The sequence below is a fragment of the Pogonomyrmex barbatus genome, unplaced genomic scaffold, assembly GCF_055798465.1.
Source record: "Pogonomyrmex barbatus isolate J1 unplaced genomic scaffold, ASM5579846v1 scaffold1, whole genome shotgun sequence".
Taxonomy (NCBI): domain Eukaryota; kingdom Metazoa; phylum Arthropoda; class Insecta; order Hymenoptera; family Formicidae; genus Pogonomyrmex; species Pogonomyrmex barbatus.
The window spans coordinates 2,922,935-2,942,769 of NW_028297098.1; the positions used below are offsets into that span (position 1 = coordinate 2,922,935).

A 19,835-nucleotide genomic window follows, 5' to 3' on the forward strand; every position below is an offset into this window, starting at 1 on the left:
GAGATAGGAAAAGACTAAGATGTTTATATAATAAATATTTCTAACTAATCATACAATTTTTGGGAAGGATAAATGCCTAAGACAATTAATAATATTCTGCAGTTTTCATAGCGTGTTTTTTAAAAGAGATATATTGTGATATACGTCTTGCTTCATAAACTATAATATTAATTTGCATTACATTGACCTGCAGAGTTAAATATAGAGTGTGAGATTGATAGCGATTTTATGCATGCTAACAACTTTCAAAGTAATATGCAAAACGGTCTCAGAGAACAAAGGAAAAAGCAAGTTATGCAGAAAAAAAGATCAACTATCACTTTGCGTTGCAAAGCTATGAGATACATATAGTCATACAATGTGCAGCATAACGATATATGATTATCTTATTAAATTTCATTAGTAAATGATTAAATTTGATAAATACAATGTATAGACTCACCTCGAAACTGAGAAGCCCGCTGTGATCCTGATCCAAAGTATTAAAAACGTAATGCGCGTACTGGCTTGTATTGGCTACAAAAAAAAACAAGTATTTAAGTTATTTCTATATCTATGTTTACATATTTTATTATGTATTTACATATTTGTTTTATTTTTGTCAAAATGACAATTATGTGAAAAAAAATCATTATAATCTATTAATAATTAAGTTTATGTATGTAATATAATAATAACAATAATCAAATTTATATGCAAACACAAACAGGTATAATATTTGAAAAGTCTCTATATTAATGCAGTCATTGTATGATAATATACACACTGTGATAATGTATATTATTGACACATGAAGTGTTAATTCCATATAAACAATTACTTGTGTGCAATTATTACTAGAAATAATTGACAAGGAAATGCACAGAAATGTCTTTTTCCGATTTTGATAAACTTTTAATATTTAAAATAAGAAACATGTATTTTTATATATATGTTCATACGCATAGACGGGTAATATGGTCTAGAATATAACATATTAAATCTCATCAAAATCGAAGAGGCATCAAATCTTTCAAATGTTTCCTTGTAAATTCTCTTATGTTACAATAAGCTATAAATTATAAAATATATAAAGATAGTTTCAAATTAAACATTGAAATAATTTAATGGAATTTGATTTAAGAAAACGGATTTGAAAATAACTAACTTCTCATAAAAATAGACTTGTCATCAGAAATACGAACAAGAAATATTTTATCATTAATTTGATTTTATTAAAATTAGCATACTTGCAGATATTAATATTGCTGGAAAACAGAAACCGCTGATATAAAAGCGTTTCAATCTATATCCAATAGATATGTATGTATATTCCAATAGATGTGCAATGGATTTATACGAAAATCTAGGGAAACCGTCGAATCTATAGATGGCTCGTAAACTGAATATCCATCGGTGTGTGTTAATAACTTCCAGTCGAAATAACGCGAATACTTCAAATTTAAAACAGAGATTTATACGGGTCAGAAATTATCATACCATATATATCTATGCTATGCACCTCTTTTTCTATTCCAAATAAGATCATATAATAAAAATTATATATAATAATATTATATATAATAATTTTGAAATGAAAGAATTAAGCAAAAAATATTATTTTTTAAAACATTAATCTTATCCATATTGATTTAAATACATATATGAACATATATGCAGCAGTTAAAAAAAATAATTCTTAATTATGGATTTAAAAATCTATATTTCTTAATTGTTACCACCAAAAACTTGTAATTTAAAGAATAGCTATCAAGAAACGTTTTATAATATATAAGGGGATGCCGAAATAATTCTACGCACTCGTAATAAGCAACAAAACTTTATTCATACAATATGGAACTTTAACGCGTTCGATGGCTGGACTGGAACTGAACAACTCGTCCGTGCCGATCTTTTCATTCCGGTAACCGTCGACGAAATCGATTGCTAGGTAACAAAAATCGGTAAATCAAAAGATTCTGGTGTCAGCGACGGCTCGCAATAACAACGAAAACGAAAAGTTAAGTAAAAGCTGCCACCAGCAGAAATCTCCAAAGCGGCGTCGGCTCGCGAGTATCGACGAGACCAAAGAAAGAGAGTGACAGCATCGATCTGCTACTTACAAAATATATTTCAGAATAGCAATGGTAAATGCCCAATTCTAATTTCTTCATTTGAGAGAACTTTGGTTTCTGACTTTACATCAAAAGAGTTCATTTGAAAATTTGTAGTTGTTCCCATTATATTTCAGACGTATTACAACTACGTCATCAAGAGCTTATCGCGAAAGACCTGGACATAAAGTGTATTAACTTGTCTAAGTTTGATAACATTTCTGAACTACGTGCTCATGGAAGACGTATTCACTCGTAGCGAAATTCGAAAATCAATTTTCTTCTCTTGAAAGTGTTTGCAATTTATAACTCTTCTAAAGTGTATTGAAGGTAAGTATGTATACTTTGACATGTGTACAAAACATCTGATACATCATATAAGTTCGTTATATAAAAATTTGTATTCTGTATTTGATTGCTGTACAATATAATTTTGCTTCTCTCAAAAAATATTTAAATAACACCGTTTGTATTTTCTTCTAAATTTATTCAATTTAATTTTTTGTAATATAAACAATTATAGTTTAATAAGCAATGTTATAAACTGAATTGTTAATTAAATATATTTCATTCATATAACAAAAACATTATAATTAAGTATAATTAAACTTTGCATATATCTTTTTAAGATATATGGAAACTAGGATTTTCTGTTACATGCCACGCTATTAAGGAAGATAAACCATAGTTGTAATCCGCGCACACAATCACTATTGGAATGTCCTCGGAGAATTGCAAAGTTGCAATCTGCAGGTGAAGGGTCATGTATTTCACACCTTGAGTCTCATATATATATATATATATATATATGACTCAAGGTGTGAAAGTCATATATATAAGTCATATATATATATATATATATAGTCATAGAAGTCATATATATATATATATATATATATATATATATATATATATGTGTGTGTGTGTGTGTATGTACAAATTCAGCATGCACATTGTATAAAGGAATACAGGTTTGAGCACAAGATAAAGTAATATCTTTCAGACAATATGTAATGTGCTTCAAATTTTCCAAATGTATTATCACGAGAATATCTTATATATAAACATAGAGAAAAGTAGAAACAATCATGTTATTAAATATAATGAAATTATATTCCAAGTTTTCAGATATTTTTCTCTCTCTCTCTCTCTCTCTCTCTCTCTCTCTCTCTCTCCCTATATATATATATATATATATATATATATATATATATATATATAGATGTCTTCTACATTTCAGGATGCGTATACAGTTATACAGATTTGAAGTAAATAAGAGAAGTACAACTTTGAAAACATAGCAAGCAAGCACAGGAAGCAAGCGAATTGCTCTGCTTCTGTTTGAATACGAATCGTGAATCGTTATCTCGGTCGAATAAGATTTATCGCGATGCCATAATTCTCCCATTCGACTTTTGACTGTCGAGACAGATCTCCGTAATGTTCCTTTATTGCATCGGTCCCGTATTCGAGGTATCAGAGGTATAAATTTCTTGTGCTGAACTGCACGCGCGAATTTCGACTACCCTCTTGGATTTTGCCGAAAGGGTTTTAGATAAGTATAAACATGTCTACTCCTGATAAGAGACATTGTCACTAAGGAAAGGAAACTCTTATTAAATATTCATTATAGCAATTTTTATAATTATTTTTATAATTAAATATTTCAAATGATATCGATTATAGAAAGTGCATTATAAATTCACTACAAACAAATAATATATTTTTATGAAATTTTCATATTTTTTGAAACATGATTTGAAACTCTTTGAAATATTTTGATTTATATTTCTCATATACATAATAAAATATAGAATTACTTTTTCTCTTTAAAACGAAAGCATAACACATATGACTCATAAAAGTGTGAGTAAAAAGTGAGCAAACTATTTAAAGCCACATTACGAATAGGCGTCTAATTAAAACTCTTAATTTAACGAACACACTATTGTTTCTTGCTGTCTTTACTTATTCAATTGCTCAATTTGTTCTTAATTAATAAAAAATAAATGAACCAGGAATATGTTTCGTCTATAATTTAAAAGAGATGGAAATGTTAATTAGGTATTTTTTCCTTTTGTAAAGTAAAAAATTGTTTGTGTAAACGCAAAACATTCGTCATTAAAATGATGTAATACTTTTGAAAAAATACTTGTATATTCTCTTAAAAAAATTTTGGATAATATTTATTTCCCCTGTTGGCACATAGTATACATGTTTCTCAATAAAGAAGAACGTAAATTGCTGTAAATTGTAAAATAGTAGGCATTGAAGATAGACGGATGCCTAAGCCATCGTCTATTCGGTGCAGGAGATCTTTTATCAAGGATTTTGGGCTCGATCGCTCGTAAATTTGCGTTTGACCCTTCTTTTACGTCAGGCGGCAAACAAATCATAGTATCAATGCGACACTGTGCCTGCAGATACAAAACTTCCAGCGAGAAGATCGTAGATAGTAGAAAGTTTTAAGTCTTATACACATTCTTTGAATAATTCTTTGAATACTTAAGAATGCTTCTGATCTATTTTCATTTTGTAGAATATATTACACTAAATTAATTTTTAATTTTTGTAAGAAATAGAAGAATATTAGTCTAATATAAAAGTTATCATATGACAATAAATCATTCTCTCTTAATTAAACAAGCAAATTCCAATCCAATCGTGAAAGAATCTGCAACGAATATTTAGTCGTAAAATACTTGATGATGTCCCCATCATGACGAAGTTAATTGATTTTAAGTTAAAACGCGACGCGCAATGGACGTAATTTCCGAAATTTGTGAATTTCATCGCGTTAATGCGCGGAACGCGCGTAGTCATGGATAACCATATCTCTCACACGAATGGATAAAAGCGAACATTTGAAACGCAGTGCCACTTTGATCTGGGGAGTTCGTTACCATGGCTACTGCAACCGCGTTCAGCAAGGGCCGCAGTTATCCTGGTTGTTGGATTGTTCTCTTTCCCTCTTCATGTTGATGCTTTTCGACGCATCCCCGATGCTATCGTCGCAACGAGAAACTTTAAATGCGAATAAATGCGCTGCGAATAAATAAACTAGACGCTATATCTATCATTGTTCTTTTGGTAAAATAAAAATATCTCTTTGATTTTCGGGAAATTCTTCCGCATCGTTGGAGAAAATCTCTTTCTGTTTGTTAAAGACCATGTATTTTGAAAGAATAAAAGAAAAAACTTAGAAGAATTCTATTTTTGTTAATTATTTTTTCTATTGCAATAGAAGTTTTATATATTTGTATTTGTTATTTGTATATTTTGAACTAGTTTTCTATACAATAAAAATATATAATATATAATGAATTTAATAGCAATATCTTTGTAATTATAAATGTTCTCTCTCTCTTTCTCTCTCTTTCTCTTTTTCTTTCCCAACATTATATTCTATATTATAATAACTACAATAAATGTATGAGTAATAAATATTATACATATGTTTTTTAAGATAAAAGTTGTTCAAATCTTCTCAAAATTCTATTAATATTTCTATTAATATTTTCTATTAATATCTTCTATTAATATTTTTAAAGTAGAAATATGTATACTTTAAAATATGTGTACTTTTTGTTAAAATATTTAGTTACATTGTAAAAAATTTTACTATAATACTTTGTAAAATAAATTTTACTATAATAATACATTTTACTATAATATTTTGTATGATACAGTATATAATATATCTCTTCACATTTTTGTAGGAAAAAAATTCCATTCAGCTGCCCTATACAGATATACTTGCATATCATATAAAAATACCATATGAAATTGTGTTATTTTTTGAAGATTTAAAATGTATAATACATGTAATAACAACCTCGCTTTAATAATTTTTTTAGTAATTAAAAATAGAAAACAGAAAAACATATTTAACAGTTTAATAATTTTATATTATTATGCGGTTAAACGATTTCTATTAATTTGTATAATATTATTTTTAGCAATTAGTAGTCTAAAATATTATTATATTTGAAATTTGATCTCACCTCCTTGAGGAAAGAACTGCGAATAGATGCACTTGAAAGTATCCTCCCTGACAACTCCCGTAGGACATTCAGCCTTGAAGCCACGATATATTCTCTTCAGTTCGGCCTCTGTGAATCTGGTCGCTCGACAAAGACTTGCTAAAGAGTCTGGCCTGTATCTTGGTGTTTGTTCTTCCTCGTATTCCGAGTCTGCGAAATAAAAGCAGAACCCCTGTTAATCGTGAAAAAGGAATCGGTAAATTCCGTTCATATATCGCGAATCTGTCGGACTGGAAGCTTTAACAAGATTAAAGAACTTTATTGAAAGCTTGAGATAGAATGCTACATTTTATCAAGATCTTTTGGATCTGATAGAAGTAGCACAACTATTGGTGTGATATTTAAAAGTTGAAAAAAATATAATATTAAATATGAAAAATCTACATTGTTTTTCAAGATATAAATACATTTTCTAAACGACAATATTTTTTTGTTAATTTTTTAAATTATTAAGGTACAAAAAAAATTAATTATTTTCTTCTTTCTTCTTAATTATTTTTAATTAAGAATATTAAAAAATTATTATATTAAAAAATATTTAATACCTTCTAAAGATTCTTGAAGTTAAGTATAAATTAATTATTATTAATCTATATTATAAACATTTAAATATATAAAATATATATAAAATAAACTGTATATGCTTTGCAATATTCCTGTTAAATACAGAATTAAGTAACGTGAAATTAGAAAAAAAGCATCCTATACTGATGTGTATATTTTCGACGTTATTGTCACACCAGGATCCGATAAAACTTGACATTACTTTCCTGCTACTATTTCGATTCTAATCTTCTTTTTTTTTCAAAAATGTATGATCAGTCGATGTGGGTATATAAAGCCCGGATTCGACGACACATTGCAGTTGCGAATAGAAATCTGAGATTGAATTGCAAGATTCAAACTCTCGTGTGATATTGCAATCGTCTGCAGTTTCTGTTACATCACACGGAAGTTTTGAATTCCATCATTGATTCTCAGGCTTTTGTAGTTGATTGATTTTTGTTATATTTCTAATATAAAAGATATACTTTTATGTAGAATAAATTTTAAAATTATAATTATGTTTATTATAAATTTATAAATAAATTTTATTATAAATTATAAAAAATACATTATTTCAGAAATATGTCGAATTTTATTGTATATGCTACAAATATATAAAAACTAGAGATTTTAATAAAGTCTTTAATAAAGTTTAAGTAACTTCAGCTTTAACTTTTTATTAATTTATATAAAAATTAATTTATATAAAATTAATTTTGAGAAAAAATTAATTTTTAAAACATTAAATAAGTATTTTATTATATGAAAGTAAATTTGAAAATTTCATAATATGTTGTATTAGAATTTTGGCTACAATATAGCAATAATTGTTTGATTTTTTTTGTTTAAATATAGAGTCTATAGAAATATCGAAAAACGTGATAACTTGCAAAATCTGGAATGTATCGTAATTTATAAAGTATTATAAAAAATGTGAGTGGCGATGCTGCATTATTGCACTGTATTTCCCGTGAGAGATAGTCCTTTTTATCCAGAAAAAGGTCGTCGAACTTTTAAGAAACCTGAATGTGGAACGACCTTTAGTACAACAGTAAAGCACAGCGTTTATGAGACCAATACTAGGGCGAAATGCGAGCAAGCACAATGTGCTCGACGAGATTTTGTAAAAATTGCTCTTTCTTGTAGTTTGAAAGCCATCCATTCTATATGTGACTCATGCAACATTTATAAGATTTCATTCAACGTCGCGATGTCGTGAGATCAAAGATGAGGTGAATTTTCGAATCCCTTGTTGCAACCTGGCAATCGTAGCAACATATGACAGATTTGCAAATTGTATTCCGCAAATATTGCTGTTATTGGAGGATTGCATTAATAGAATGTAAAGTGTATGTGAAAGAGTATTCCTTCTTTATTTTATTATAAAAAAAATCTAGATAAAAGATTTAGATGTAAGTTATTTGTCTAGGTGGATGAAAAAGAAAAAATGCGCATGAATCCTTTGATAAATGAAAACAGTATATATGTGCAGGAGAATAAAATAGTATATATATACATTTTTCCCAATATTAAAATTCTAGAAATATACATTTACAAGACTTTGTATTGAAAGAACGTTGCACATATAATATATAAGCTACTTATTTAAAAAAAAATACAAATTTAACATGGTTTTCATATTGAAATCAATATAATATATCAACTGTAGTAAGATGTTTTACTTGATGTGTTACTTTCTCGAAAAATATATAAGCAATTATATGTATTTGAATAATAAACAATTTAATACTTTTCTTTCATTTCAATTTTCTGAGGAAAAATATTAACAAAAAATTAGAAAGAAGAAAGAATAAAGTATCTTATATTGTTTAAATAATCTCTTTAATCAGTTAATTGTTAAAACATTTAAATAGAATTTAGAGATTTAAAAAATAAATATGTTTTGCAATTATATTGGAAAAACGTTGTTAGACTTTATGCGATAACAATATTTTGCATTGTATTTTTAAATTAAAAATGAATTTTCGTTATTTTTCAACCAACATAAGCGACTTGAATGAAGTGATTTCGCAATAAATCCCTTCCACATGGTGGAACACTGCCGCGTGCAGAAGTGCACAGTGGAAATCGAAATCGTGCATACGATATCCTGCTTCATACAGCATAGAAGATCAGGGCGGGAAGAGAGATATTTTTGCAATGCTGTTATATATACATGGGAGCTTACGTTATATGTATATATGTTTTTCACAGGAGAGGTTACGGTGAATGGCAAGAGAGTAATTCAGTGTTGGATTTTAAATTGAATCGTCTTGCTCCGACAGCACTGAATTCCTTAAATTCGATCTAGAGACAAATGTAACACAGAAAATGAAAGACAAAAACAAGACAAGCCGAAAATTGGCGCGAAATTCTTTCGTAAGATGAACAACGCTCGAGGAGAAAGAATCATTTATGTTACAACTTTAGTAATTTTCGGGAGTTTATAACTTTCAATATTCTTAGTTAAAAATAATACGCTCACATTATTGTAGAGAATTTTTTGGAAATTTTTACAGAATCATTATTAATGTTTTTAATAACAACATTTAACAACATTTAACAAATATTTATCAATTAGAAAAATTTATAATATAAATTGTTAGGTAACAATTACATTTTTCATAATTGATCATGTCTCGTAATTATTAATAACAATAAACATTATTCTATACAATATAGGATATAATTATAATAGTAATTTTCAATCTAATATTAGAGAAACTAAGATTCTAGTTTTTTATCATATCTGACATAAAATTCTTAATATTATTTCAACGCTTTTTTATAAAAATAGCATATCACGAAGATCACAAAAATAAAGAAATATCAAATCTAGACGAAATTGTTTCCGTACTTCTCTGCTCTTTCGTGTCATATACTCTTTAAGCAAAGGGTCGGTTTGACCGAGCGTAAATAGGGTCAACGGCGAGGCAACATCCGTTCTACCCTACGTCTCATTCCAGATGATGGTCTAGGAGAGATGAAGACCAAATTGTGGACTTCGATGGTACCTCTTTCGAGATATTGGATCTGTGCAGGAGATGAAAGGCATTCCTCATGGAATGCATCCGTTGCCGTCGGATAGGCAGCGTGTACATCAGTCTCTGTTTCTTGATGAAAAGCTGAACTATTGGAGTTTCCGTCAATGCGTTCATCGACGGGGATTCCGCAGGAATTTATTATACTCTGGCAAATTGGATAAGGATATTCGGCTATTTATAAATGATTTCAGAGAAACCGAGAAATGCTTTTATATATGTATTTTCTTAATAATTTATAATCTTAAGTGACTTAGAAATTAATTGGGATTTAAAATAAATATACCAAGAAATTATAATTATGCTATTCTTTTGACTATGCTTTAAATATTGCTAATAAGCTATCTCGCTATCTATAAAGATTTTTAATTCTTTCGTTTTATCCTTATACACTAGAATTTATAAAAAATGTATAATTGTAGATTATTCCAATATTCCGGCTTTTCACGTTAGGAGAGATAGAGTTTTGCATAATCAAATTAATTTACAATGTCTCGCATAAAATCTTGTTTCTTTTAAAATAATCAAATAAAAAAGAAAATGTGATTACATCAAGCAGAAATTGAATTATTATACACATTCATGTTATTAATATGCAGCTGTAATAAATAATATCTGTTAAATAAAAAAATTATTTTTTAAATATTATTATTGCTGATCAAAATTTAATAAATTTTTTAAATATATATATATATATATATATATATATATATATATGAGTATGATCATTTTATGTCGTGCAACCATTTCATCGTTTCACTGTTTTGTTGCTGCAATATATTTTATTTTATTTCATTCAAATGCAACGAACAAAACTTCAATTAAAACGAAGTTGAGTATTATCTAAAACATATATGCGCTTCATACTTGACTATGTTTGTATCCAGACTAAATAAATATAGCATTGGCATAATATCACACTTATAAATATAAATGTATCAAAATTAATATGAATAAATATATCTTATACAATATTAATAAATAAAAAATTGATTCTTATAAGAAATTCTTATAAGCTCGAATAAATTTGTTATTCGAATAAAATTGAGTATTTATGGTTAAGAGCAACCAACAGATAACAAGTGTAGGAGCAAGCGTTTGCTAACGATATTTCACCGTCCTTCATACTGATACGTCGCATGGATGACGATGTTGGTTCCAGATATTTCTCTCATAAATTTGTTTGTGAAAATATAATTTGCGGATGAAACCGCACCTGAACTGTATGAATTTTCATGAAGTTGGAGACCTCGAATCCCCAGGATATTCCGTTGCGTGGATATTCCAACAGTCTCCGGAATATTGCGTGATGAAAGTACGCCTTTGGCGACTACGTGAAACAATAGCATAAGCTGACCATAAAGCTATTCTCCATATATAGTAACATCAGTATAATTGTTTGATAATTATCAGTCAAATTAATAATATTGTTTACTTTACTCTTCTTGAGTGATATCTTGTTCTCAAGTTATCAGATTGATTTTTGATATTCAAATAGATATTAATTAATATACGAAAACTAAAGATATAAAAACAAAGGATTTTCATTTTCTAAATATATATTCTAAAATTTTACGCAGTAAAGTTGACATAATATAAAGTTAATTTTCCATTTGTATATTAAAAATTTTTACTATTTTATATGCATAATAAATGATTATGCACAACATTTTTATATGAGTATAAAAACTTGCTAAATTGTGTGTGTGTGTGTGTGTGTGTGTGTGTGTGTGTGTGTGTGTGTGTGTGTGTGTGTGTGTGTGTGTGTGTATGTGTATTGTATTTTATTATTTAAATTATGTTGAATATGAAGATAAATTGAAGATATTATTTTGAAAATAAATTGCAACTTATTGAGAAATTCTCATTTATGTACGCATGGAATTTATACGTTTAAATGTATAAACTATATTTTAATATACGTAATATTATTAAAACTTGTAAAATATTTTATAATAGATATGTATTATTAATATAAAAATTGATCAAATCTAACAAACTTTTCAATACAAAGTTGTCAAGTTGCTTTAGTTTATTGGCAGATCGAAATAAAGTTGGTCACAAAAACAATGTGGTTTAATGAGAAAGCAAGCAAACTATGTAGTTGCAAGTATCATGCAACATAGATGGCCAATAAAACATGTGAGCAGCATGTCGTGTTGGCAGTTATAAATTTAACTGCCAAATATACACATATGTCATTCATATTAAAGCATTTCAGAAAAACCCTGGAGGTCTTCACATTTCATAAACAAGCATGCAAGTCACTTTTTTATTGGTTGTCCAATAGAAAACAGCAAAATATACCGACGTCGGCTTATCGAATACATCCCAGGTTTATATAACATAAAATGTTATTCCCATATGATTCCTTGAGTCTTGAATATTGGAAAAGAGAAAAGTCGCTTGTTTCAACATAGCATTTTTACCATTTATTATTTTTATACGTAGTTGTTTCATAAATTTATAATTGCCAAATATACACATATGTCATTCATATTAATAATTTTGTATGTAATATTTTTATTTATAAAAACATAAAAAACAACTTAGAATTAAAGTATATAATTGAACAAATTTATTAGATATCTTTTTAATTCATCTCGTTATCATATTGAAGATTATATTACTTCAATTTTCCATAAGAAAAGGACACAAATGATGTAACATATATTAAGTATACAGTTTTATCTTTTATTATTTATCTATAAATTTCATTTTCAAATAAATATTTTTTTTATTTAATTAATGATTCTTTGAACAAATGTATTTATTTTAAAGTCGAATCTTTAGTCTTTATGAGCCGAAAAAAATATTCAATAAAAGATTTATTTACGACACAAAGAGTAGCAATGATTTCTACATCGATAAATCTGGAACAAATATACCTAAGGCGAACTTGACGCCGGTCCAGGCTTGCCTCACGTAGTTGATTAACCTCCTGTAGAGAGGCCTTGGTGGTCTCTTGGTGGAAGTTCCCTCCTCTTCGTCGCATGTGCTGTCGTTATCCAGCGTTCCCGGTGGCGGGCCTACGCCCGTCAGGGTGCCAGCTTGATTTCTCTCGCCGAGGATGTTCACGACCTCCCGCAGCCCAGGCGCAACGCCCTGCAGTCCTGGTGCGTAATTCGCGGGGGCGACGCCAGAACCAAAGAGGTTCGCGCCGCCCCCGCAACTTTTGCCGCGTCCACGACTTCCGCGACCCCAAACAGTGCCACTGCCTTCGAGAGTTTACAGTTTAAGATTTCGATGCCTTTACTTAGCAGTCCATAGGTATTTTATATAAACGAAGAATCGGTCAATATTAAGATGATCGAATATTCCATTTAGTATTGCTCATTGTTCATCCAATCCTCAAAATAATTCGTGTGGTAAACAAATTCAAATTTCATTGTTATGGCTTAAAATATGTTAGTTTTCTTTTTTATAATTTGATCATTTGAATAAGCTGCTTAAATTACTTTTTAAAAAAAGTATAAGTTCATAAATTAGAACTATTCAGTTCTTAATCGAGTTACGACTTTCGCGTTCGAAGAATTTATGCTGTGATTAATGAAATGACGAGATAGTGTTATGACGTAATATATAGATGTTCTCAAGGGTGCCATTTACTTTAAATATATAACACGGGTATATATCATATTTTACGCGTCATATTTTACAATTAACTAGGACTTGGAGAATTTTGAATTCTTAAGGATAAATCCAATAAAAGAAACAATGAATTATTCACTATAACATTATTATGTTTAAAAAATATACAAATATTACAAATAATAATGCTAATATTATCGTTTAAACTGATTATTTATTATAATATGACTTTACTCAGATATAACTCTTTCTATTTCCTAATTTAATAACGTTTAATTAAAACTTATTCAATTAAAAAGTTAAAAACATCAAAAAAAAAAAAAACAAAAAAGTATTACATATATTATAAAAAGAAGATTACTGTATTTTATTTTATACGATATTAATAAATTAATGTTTTAAATTAATTTTAATTAGCATTAAAATATATTAAAAATTTTACATGTTGAATTATAATAAACAATATTTAATAAGCCATGCAATTTAAAATATTTCTGTTGCAACGTGAGATATTACTTTTCGTATGTATTTAGTATTCGATTTTCACTCTTCAATTATAATGGGACGCCGCAGTACCTTGGCGCTTTTTATACGAGGGAAGCCCCACCACGGGGCCACAACCCCCCGCACTTCCTGCGACAGAAGAACTGATGGTGGTAAGACAGGGAACACCCCGACCGCCACCCGTCCGACGTTCCAAATCACGACGTCTGCAACCCCCTCCGCCCCCACTGCCACCGCCACCCCCGGCGGACAACACCACGACGGAACCAGAGATACGTTTGCACAATCTTCTTCCCGCGGAACCCTTTCTTATCGACGAAGGCCCCGCTCGTTTATGTCGTCGGAGTCGCCACAGACTTCCACGGGGAATTCTGTAAGGCATTTCGTAGGGTTGTCATCTTGCGGCTTGCGGATCATTGTCTCCTCATTTTATTAATATATAATTTTTATTTCATCTTTTTCATTTCTTTTTTATGCGTGTCATGTATATTCTTCTTTTTAGTAATTTCATATATAAAGTTTTATATATATATATATATATATATATATATAATTATATATATAATTATATATATAATTTTATATATATATATATATATATAAAGTTTGTGTGTTAGAATTTTATATAAATATAATAATACAAACTACGCGCAGTAATATTAACATGTTTTTATAAAGTAATATATTGTACAGATTTTTTGTTCGCCTTAGTGACTTCCGCCGCGATCGATTTCTCAATAAAAGCTGTACATATGGACGTGCGATGTCAGCGAATTTTCTTGCTTTTTCCGCACTTTTCATATTCCGTCTGCTCTCACCAGAAGCGGACTTTTCGGCCGGATACACCTGCATTCTCGAAATTCACGTCAAATCGTCGACAATTTACAAGAATCGCAATTTAGAACGGAAGAATCTTTCTGCACTATAATTTTAACGCATAATCCTTTTTACGGGAAGAAGTTTTTTATTTAATGCAAAAGCTTCAAATTATATGTAATTATTAACATTACACTACTTAACAACTATTTAATGCAACTGTTGCACATAATGCTTTCAATTTACGAATCTCTTATCAAAATAATATTATCAAGATTAACAAGTGCATCCGTGCATACATTTATATCAAATTTTATTAAAAAGTTTCAAATTAAATAATCAAATATATATTTAAAGAGAAAGATTTTGTTTAAAAATTCTATCAAATGCTCACCCTAACACCTCTTTCAATACTTGAAACACGTCGCCGATGTCACGATTTCTTTCAGAATCGAAAGATTCAAATCAATTCTCACGATAGAGAGGAATTCCCTGGATTAGATTATAGCGACCCACAATTTATTTAGTGGCTCGGCAAATTTATTCATTGATTGATATACGGGCTTGCCCCTGTTCTTTATTGCGCAGGATGCAATAAACCCTTTTCACATTCAGGACTTAGGGCGTTGGCGTGGGCCCTGGACGAGATCATAATGCTTGTTCTTGAAAGATGTAGTTGGTTAGTGTGTTGTGAGTTCGATTGTGTTAGTATCTGAAACAGGCAAAGAAAAGACATACATGCATTAGTTGTGTTTGTGCACGAAATTCCGACGAACTGGGAACATACATAAATTGTATAAGAGAAATAGATGAGAAAAAAACAAAAAAGATGCAATTTCGAGAATATATTTCGAGAAATTATAATATCAATCAAAGTATTTGAAAATAGAAACTATAAATTTTTGTTCATATTATGCAAAATAAAAACAGAGATAAATTATTTGCCTCAAAGAAATTACTAAATTTTATTATATTTTAGATTAGTTATCTAAATTTTTTTAGAAAAATGTTCTTATTTTGAAATATAATCGTTCGTAAAATATAATCAGTCACGTTTTTAAGAAAAACTTCTTCCTATAAAAGATATTCTATTATTTTTTTCTTATAAAGTTTTTATTATATATATTTGATGCAAAATAATGCTTTTATAACTTTATTGCCTTTTTAAATTTAGCTTTAAAAATTTATTTTAAAAGATAAAAAAATAGTTTTTGAAATAAAAACACTTCAAGTACAAATATAAAAAGATTGTATAATACAATACATTTTTATTCAAATATTTTTAATGTTTTCCTATTATTTTTTTTTTGCATAATTTTTACCAGACGTGATAACTACTATAATTAACTTTTTAACTTAACGCATCGAATTGAGGTCAAGTTGAAGAAGAATTAAAAGGTAATGAGCTCATTTTTCTGAATTTAATGCGAATTCCATAATGACTGCCTATATATAAATTCACGTGACAGCGTGTTCCGATTGTCACGCTTGAGATCAGGAAATATATAGAATTCGATATTTCACTCTACCACAATGGCCTCTTTATCTTAACCAGGATCTAACGACTAACTGCAGCCAACAATTAACGAGATCACCAATTTCGAAAATTTATATCAATGTACTTTGTGCACTTTAGATGTAACAACCCTACCACAAAGTTCACAAACATACCATTTGATGTAAGTCAGAATGATAAAATGGTTACTAGATCGCTCGTAAAGCTACTTGTTCCGCTTAAGTGAAGTTCTTTGAAATTGCTTTGAAATCGAAGAAGTTTCAAGCTATACGTTTCGTATGCATATGTGAACTTTCTTGGTAAAAAACGGACAATGAATGCCATAATTTTCCGGAGATTTATTGAAATAAAATGTCTTTAAACGAAAACTTTTGCCTAAAGTTCTGTTACTGTAAAAGAAAGAGACTTAGAAGAGAGTATTTAGAAATTTATCGCATTTTGTAAAAATTTTTTTAAAATAACTGTATATAATAATAACAACACATTTGTTTTCATAAATATATAAAAAATTTTTGCTAAGTATTTGTACATTGCATTTGACAGCAGCGCTTGCAACACGCACGTTAACAAAGTTATTGAAGTTCGATAGTGCAATCGACTCGAAGTTGATAAAACCGTAATCAATTTCGCGTTATTACCAAGTAGACGATGGAAACTGTGTTCGGTATCGTCATAACTCTTCGCGATACCGCGAATGAAAGAGAAAAGTGCAAAATGAGAATAAGCTCGACAGTTCGAGATAAAGTTTAAGCACTTTCGTGAGTTTGAAAATCTTCAAAGAAAAAGGAAGCGGCTACGAAGTAAAGGAATGTATCAAAGTCATGCATTCCTTACCTAAAAATATAACTCATCGCATGATGGCTCGTTGAAAGCAGCTGGCCTTATATCATGTATCTTTTAGTACATAAAAAAGCTAAGATTGATATTATATTTACATCCGCAAGTTATACGATCCTAGATCCATCGACTGCATTACAGAGAAAACTTCTATATAACTTAATGGACTATGGAAACAAATATTTCTTTCTCTGTTTCTGATTTAGACTAGAAAAATAAATCAGGAAATATGAATACACTTTTGACATAAAAGGAAGATTAAAATCCTTATATTTACATATTTGATATCAATTTTTATAAATTAAAGAGAGCTGCATTAAAACTGTAAAATTTTATGAATAATTTTTATTACCTTTCTTTGAGATAAAATATACATATATAAATTATAATGTTTTTTCATAATGCGCTATGTAAAAAATAAAAAAATATTAATTTAATTTATTTGTATTTAATTTAACTTCAAAAGTAATTTGCTTACATTATTAACTTTGTCATTCTATATGAATAAAGAAATTCAGTAACTTCGTTTAATTTTACCCATGTGTCTTTCAAATCCCAAATTAATATATGTCAGAAGATATGATGAGCAATTACTGCGGTTCTCTGCGGTATTGCGAAGAGCACGTGCTTATTTGCTACCTTTGTAACAGGCTCTGTGACCTTTGGAGTTTATATCGAGTTAGTCCGAGATTATAGTACAGTGACGTAAGATAGCGTCTAGGAAGCTTTTGACATCGTTGGATGGCCCACTATTACCATGTTCATGTCACGTAACTACGGGAATGGTTTGTCCTCTAAAAAAAGAATCATGCGGTTTATCAAACTCGCTTATCGATTGTGATAATTTTTCTTTTTCATTCCCTATATTTTATCTCTGATTTAGTAGAATGGCTTGTGCTTACATGGAATTCTAAAAACAAGATAAAATATGAGAGAATATAAAATCATGCCATGTGGAATGTTGACTTATATATAAATACTTAAATTTGAGAAGAATATTTTTCTCAGGGTAAATTGAGAAAATACATAAATAGAATAATAAAAAAAATGTGAAAAACATGAATTTCATGGAAAATAAATTAAAATATTTTAGCTACAATAATAATCAAGCGAAATAATTAATAGATAGATATTAACATTGTTGTCTATTACGATGATGTATTACAATTAAAATGTAAAATAGACATTATTTTATTAAATAATTAATTAATTTATTTGCCACATCAGATAGATTGTTATGTCAATTATAAATAAATATTAATAATATTCGATTAACATATTCTAATAACACAGTAATATTACGCAGCTAAAAGTATATCTCACTTTTGATTATATCAAACTATCTTTATATGCCACGTAATGTCAACATTCTTCTAGTGAGCAAACATTCCATCGAGTCTGCTGATCTAAAAAGAAGCTCTTCCACTCGTCGTCGTTGTAGACCAGAGTGCCATCCAAAATCTACTTTTATCTCCTGGGGCGACTATCCCTTCACATTACTCGGTTTCCCTTAAGTTTTACCTCACGACCATCTCGATTGGCCACTTTTCTTTTCTTCCAATTTTTGTCCTGGTTTCTTACTTCCTCTCTGATGTGAGTCTTACTATGATCTTATGAGCGTTAGAGATAAATTAAGAAAGAGAATATCTTCCCAAAAAAATAAAAAGGAACTAATTAATTAAAAGATACAAATAAATTAAAATCTAAACTTGTAAAATGGATGCAATCTTCTATAACATTGTTGAAGAGGAAATAAAAAGGTAAAATTAAAAAATAGTAGGTATGTCGTAATAGGATTAATAAGTTTAATAAAATAATAATTTAAAATCAAATACTTTTTTTTATACAGATTTAATCTTTCAATTTATCGTAATGAAAATAAATGTCTGCATATTAAATTCCTTGAATCTAATTAAATCTACCGTGTATTAATAAAAATTTATTTTTCAGAAGTATTTAGGTATTAAATGCATAAAGTTATCAAAATAATATGTACTAGGTATAACAATATAAGAATATCTACATTCTTGTAAGGAGATTATTTTGCATGCTCACAGATGACAAACATTCTATGTCAATGTAGCCCGACATTATCCCAATGTTCTCGTGACGTCAACGCATTACACGGAGATGCGTCCCCGTGTCAGATAATCCGAAATAGACTTAGTACCCATAGATCACATCTCTGTACTCTTGTCTCGCCGCACGTTGACTTGTCTGCTCGCATTTCAGCGTGTCCTCTTGGTCGTCGTGATAAATCAAGCTTTAAACTTCCAAGCCTTATATACGTGCGATGAACGAAGTTCGACCCTGAGTAAGAGCCGGGTCCCCCGCGAAGGCCGAGTCAGGAAGACGACCCACCACCTTCAACAAATCTTCCGCGATCGTAGCGTCTTTTACGGGTGTGGGTCTCGGTAGTGGATAGAGCAGGAAGAGACGGGCCTATAATTTTCAGCAGACCTGTCTTGAAGAACACGGAGATACCGCACGTGTACCATAGATTCGTGATACGATTTACATCGTAGATACGTCACGTGCATGTAAGTTACGCCATATAGCGTAGCGTTTCACTAAAGCTGGGCGACTTACCGCGCATAAATTAGTCCACCTCGAAAGGCGAAGCGCAGTTAGGTGGGATACATAGCTCGACATGGCCCGCACAGATCCACCGTCTTTAGCAAATGCCGATCGAGTTTACCTCTTAGAAAGTATCTCGTTTACCCTTCAGGAAATACGGATATTGATCCCCATTATCCTTCGTCTTTGTGTTCGCGAATAATTTATTTCAAACTTAACAAGATATTTTCTCGAAATAGTTCTTACCTAACATCCCAGCATAATTTTACCA

At 29.5% G+C, this 19,835-nt stretch overlaps 1 protein-coding gene and 1 long non-coding RNA gene across 5 annotated transcripts in view; both read right to left on the minus strand.

The window, feature by feature from the left end:
* The window catches only part of LOC105425079 (Kv channel-interacting protein 4), a 33,882-nt gene extending 19,682 nt beyond the window's left edge, over window positions 1–14,200 (minus strand). For all 3 annotated transcript variants that reach the window (XM_011635634.2, XM_089085294.1, XM_089085295.1), the window contains exons 1-4: window positions 13,891–14,200; window positions 12,612–12,941; window positions 6,098–6,286; window positions 443–516 (exon numbers count right to left, since the gene is read on the minus strand). In XM_011635634.2, coding sequence (XP_011633936.2) covers window positions 443–516; window positions 6,098–6,286; window positions 12,612–12,941; window positions 13,891–14,200 — 903 coding nt within the window. The remainder of the gene's footprint in view (window positions 1–442; window positions 517–6,097; window positions 6,287–12,611; window positions 12,942–13,890) is intronic.
* LOC148937953 (uncharacterized) overlaps window positions 14,048–19,835 on the minus strand; it is an 88,110-nt gene continuing 82,322 nt past the window's right edge. Inside the window, exons 4-5 of one of the 2 annotated variants that reach the window (XR_016141389.1) lie at window positions 15,029–15,346; window positions 14,048–14,189 (exon numbers count right to left, since the gene is read on the minus strand). This is a non-coding gene — a long non-coding RNA (uncharacterized LOC148937953). Of the gene's footprint in view, window positions 14,190–14,463; window positions 14,665–15,028; window positions 15,347–19,835 lie in introns of those variants that run through there. The other variant, XR_016141391.1, reaches the window with a different exon arrangement.